The sequence below is a fragment of the Solanum verrucosum genome, unplaced genomic scaffold, assembly GCF_900185275.1.
Source record: "Solanum verrucosum unplaced genomic scaffold, falcon-dt-bn FXZP01000290.1, whole genome shotgun sequence".
NCBI classification, from domain to species: Eukaryota; Viridiplantae; Streptophyta; class Magnoliopsida; order Solanales; family Solanaceae; genus Solanum; species Solanum verrucosum.
In genome coordinates, this window is record NW_026019929.1 from 923,817 (window position 1) to 928,785 (window position 4,969).

The window sequence follows — 4,969 nt, forward strand, 5'->3', positions numbered from 1 at the left end:
TCAACTTGTATTGAGGTCACATCCCAAGAACCTTTCCCCATACTTGTTTTTCTTGTTTATTTTGTTGTTTTAATACTTGTTACAAAAACCCCTTTTGATATTTGACACTTTTGTGTCACCCTCTTTAATTTACAATGTATTTTATCGCAAATGTCTTTAACTACGACTAAATTGAATGAAATTCTAATTGGTTATTAATTCTCAAAACCGCTCCCTTGGGACACGACCCCAACCCTTGGTTGGGTTACTATATTATTGACGATCGTAGACACTCATACCGTAGGTCAGTGTCGTTGGTCACGATAAGCATCAAAATAGCGCCACTGCCGGGGAGTGGTGTTAATTGATAATTTTTAGTTCACTAGAATCTCCGTCTTATTAATCATAGAGTATTAACTTTACTCTTAGTTTTGTTTTTCATTGAGTTTTTGACTATATGTAATCCCAAGGATCATTGGCAAGAATATCTATTTTTCTTAGCTTTAGCTTTACTAACTTAATATTTAGCTTTGCTTTGCTTGTTTGTGTTGAAAAGAGAAATTATGAGTGAGGATGTGGGAGAGATTTGCCACGCAAACAACTCATTGAATATTGACTTGCACCGAGATGACATTGACGATGCAAATAGTGTTTATGGCCCCGCTCCATTGGGTGAGATAGGTGATATTCGCTTGCCGTAGGGTGGCTGAAACGGAAATTTTGAAGTCACTAGCAGAATACTCCATCTCATACATTTAAGAGGCCTATACGGAGGGTTGGATCATGAAGACTCACATGATGAAGTTGGGGGACGACATTCAGAATTTCAAACAAAAAACGGGTGAACCAATTCATGAGTCGTGGATTAGATATTTTTACCAAAGTCTTGATTCAGTCAACAAAGGGATAGCTGATCAATTGGTCCAAGGTGGCATAATGCTACAGCCCTTTGAGGTGGCCTCATTTATCCTAGATGGTATGGTGAGAGTAAATCAAGCTTGGTACACCAAAGAAGATCAAGTCTCCCCTCTGTGTTTCAGGCTGACGCAAGAGCAACTCGATAAAAAAAAAGGGATGAAAACATCAAGAAGATGTTGTCTCATATGGAAGATTTACAAGAGCACATGAAAGGCAATTGTGAAGTGTTTCATGCAGAGGGGGGTTCTTTTTCCGATAACTTGAAATCGGGAGGGAATCAAGGTTGGAACTACAGAAGGAATGAGGAGGGTTTCCACCCGCACTATCAACCACGGGTTGGAAATCAAGGTTGGAACCACCCTAGAGGTGAAGAACCTAGGCAATATTTCCAAGAGTGGACTGAGCATAACGATCATGAAGAATACCAAACCCAATTGAGTGACAACCCGACATCAAGGGGTAGTGACAGCAGCCTTAGGGTGAATGATCTACTGACACGAATTCTTGAGAAAGTTGAAGGTTCTGATGATTTGCTAAAGGGAATAAGAGATGATTTTTCTTCACTAAATAGCAAGGTGAACTCTCATGCTAATGCCATCAAGATGCTGGAAGGTAAATTGAATCTCCTATCGGCTCAACTAACAACCAAGATGCCAAAGAAAAATGAGGAAGAAGAGCTGGTTGTAATTACCCATAGCGGGAAGGTAGCGATAGGTAATGAAGGAGAAGAACGTGAGGAAAATCAGGGTGAGGAAGAAGCAGAAACTACCGATCATCAAAACATCGGCAAGAAAGCTTAAGAAGGAATGAATCAACACAATGAAACTCCAAAAATAATACAACCCTTACCCAAAATACTTCCACCTTTTCCCCAGCATTTGAAAAAGAATAATGAAGATAAGAGGTTTAAAAAATTCTTGTCTATGTTCAAGAAGTTGCCCATCAACCTTCCTTTGGTGAAAGCATTGTTGGAGATGCTAGGGTATGCTAAATTCATGAAAGAGTTAGTCACCAAGAATAGGATCTTGGATTATGAAATGATTGAAGTGCCTTATAGTTGCAGTGTGATCATGACAAAGGAGTTGATCACTAAAAGAGAAGACCCTGGTGCTTTCACCATCCCGTGTACTAGTGGAATGCTCCAATTTGCCAAGGCTTTATGTGACCTAGGAGCAAGCATCAACCAGATGCCATACGCCATATACAAGCAACTTGGATTGGGAGAACCAAAGGCAACTACCATGAGACTTCTCATGGCAGATCAATTGATCAAGCATCCTGTTGGGATCCTCTACGATATCTTGGTCAAAGTGGATCGGTTCATATTTCTAGCTGACTTTGTGATTTTAGACTGTGACATTGATGTTAAGGTCCCCATTATCTTGGGAAGGCCATTTATAGCAACCGGTAGAGCATTAGTGAATGTTGAAAGTGGCAAGTTGAAATTCCGTGTGAATAACGATGAGGTAACTTTCAACATCTGCAAATCCATAAAGCAACCAAGTGATATCCATGTAGTGTCTACTGAAGATGTTATAGATGAAGCAGTAGCAAGTGTGAGCCATCTAATGCTCACGAATGAGCCTTTTGAGTCAATACTTGCAAATCATGACGAATCGGAAATTCAGGAATATGAGGAAATGATCGCAGCCCTAATAGGGTTAGGAGCATATGCACAAAATCCAATTAAGTTGGATATCAACATAAAAAACCGATGCAGCCCACCTGCAAAGCCATCAATTGAAGAGCCGCCAACTCTAGAACTGAAAATACTCCCATCCCACCTCAAGTATGATTTCTTGGGAACTAACAACACTCTGCGAGTGATTATTTCAGCAAATCTGAGTGAATGGCAGGTAAAACTGCTTGTTGAAGTACTACAGAAGCACATAAAAATGATCAGATGAACCATACCCGATATCGTGGGCATCTCGCCCGGTATCTGCACCCATAAGATTCAGCTGGACAGAGAATGAAAACCCAGTATGGAGCATCAGCAAAGGTTGAACACCCCGATGCAAGAGGTAGTAAAAAAGGAGATCATCAAATGGCTTGATGCAAGAGTAATCTATCCGATTTCAGACATAAAATGGGTCAGCCCAGTGCAATGCGTACCAAAAAAAGGTGGCATAAAGTGGTCCCAAATGCTAAAGGAGAGCTTATGCCGACTAGACCTGTAACAAGATGGAGGGTGTGCATGGATTATCAAAAGCTAAATTCATGGACTGAAAAAGGACCATTTTACAATGCCCTTCATGGACCAGATGCTTGACAGGTTATTAGAAAGAGGGTGGTATTACTTTTTGGATGGATACTCCGGATACAACCAGATATCTATCGCACCAGAAGATCAAGAGGAAACCACTTTCAAATGCCCTTATGGGACCTTTGCATTCAAAAGGATGCCATTCGGACTTTGTAATGCACCGTCAACTTTTCAAAGATGCATATTGTCCATCTTTGCGGATGTGGTTGAGGACTCTTTGGAACTCTTCATGGATGATTTCTCAGTCGTGGGGGACACATTTGAAGAATGCTTGGCACATTTAGAGCGAGTGCTCCGAAGGTGTGTGGAAACTAATCTAGTCCTAAATTGGGAGAAATGCCATTTCATTGTGAAAGAAGGCATTGTTCTTGGGCATAAAGTGTCGCAACAAGGGTTGGAAATTGACAAAGCAAAAATTGAGGTTATCGAGAAACTACCACCACCGAACTCAGTAAAGGGGATTCGTAGTTTCTCAGACCATGCAGGCTTCTACCAGAGATTCATTAAGGATTTCTCAACGATTGCACAACCATTATGCAAACCCTTAGAGAATGAAGTGAAATTCTACTTTGATGACGCTTGTATGGCAGCATTTAAATGTTTGAAGGAGAAATTGATATCCACACCAGTTATCATCAGCCCCAATTGGTCAGAACGATTTGAAGTGATGTGTGATGCGAGTGGGATGGCATTAGGTGTAGTATTGGGACAAAAGCGTACCAAACTATTTCACCTAATCTATTACGCAAGCAAGACTTTAAATAGTGCCCAACAAAATTACACGGTCACTGAACAAGAGTTGCTAGCAGTGGTCTATGATTTTGAAAAGTTTCGGGCATACTTTCTAGGCACTAAAGTAGTTGTTCATACAGACCATGTAGCACTCCGATACCTCATGGCAAAAAAGGATGTGAAGCCAAGACTAATAAGATGGGTGCTACTCTTGCAAGAATTTAATTTTGAGGTGAAAGATCGAAAAGGTTGCGAGAATCAAGTTGCAGATCACCTATCACGGTTAGAGAATAAAGCAGGTACTGAGCATGAAAAGGAGATAAATGACTCATTCCCAGACGAGCAGATATTCGCACTGTCACTCACACACATGCCATGGTATGCTGACTTTGCAAACTACATCGTATATGAGTTGGTTCCCGATGAGTTAAACTCTTACCAACGAAAGAGGTTCCTATTTGATGTTAAAAGATACTTCTGGGATGAGCCATACTTATTTCTGGAATGTGTTGATCATGTCATAAGAAAGTGTGTTCCGAAAGAAAAATCAACAGAGATTCATCCATGCCTGCCACACATCACCAGTAGGGGGTCATCATAGTGGAAACCGTACCGCAGCTAAGATTCTCCAAAGTGGTTATTATTGGCCTTCTCTTTACAAAGATGCCCACGATTTTGCAAAGAGATGTCCTCAATGTCAGCAGCAGAGCGGAGTGTCAAGAAGACATGAGTTACCTCTTATACCTATTTTGGAAATCGAACTATTCGATGTGTGAGGAATTGATTTCATGGGTCCATTTGTCAGCTCGTTTGGAAACTAGTATAACTTAGTAGTTGTGGACTATGTGTTCAAATGGGTCGAGGCAGTCGCACTCCTGAATAATGAAGGAAGAAGCGTTGTCCAATTTTTGAAATGCTACATTTTTGCACGGTTTGGCACTCCAAGAGCAATCATTAGTGATGGAGGATCGTATTTTTACAATAAGTGGTTTTCCAGTGCATTGAGCAAATACAGAGTAAAACACAAGGTTGCCACTCCATATCACCCCCAAACAAGCGGACAAGTTGAGGTGT

At 40.9% G+C, this 4,969-nt stretch overlaps 1 protein-coding gene across 1 annotated transcript; it reads left to right on the top strand.

Annotated features, from left to right (window-relative positions):
- Nucleotides 1-1,820: 1,820 nt before the first annotated feature.
- On the top strand, nt 1,821-2,804 carry LOC125827979 (uncharacterized). Its single transcript, XM_049507305.1, has one exon. The coding sequence runs from the start codon at nt 1,821-1,823 to the stop codon at nt 2,802-2,804; it is 984 nt and encodes a 327-aa protein (XP_049363262.1).
- Nucleotides 2,805-4,969: the final 2,165 nt, after the last annotated feature.

Coding starts and splice junctions, on each gene's coding strand:
- LOC125827979 (XM_049507305.1), top strand. CDS start 1,821: ATGTTCAAGAAGTTGCCCATCAACCTTCCTTTGGTGAAAGCATTGTTG.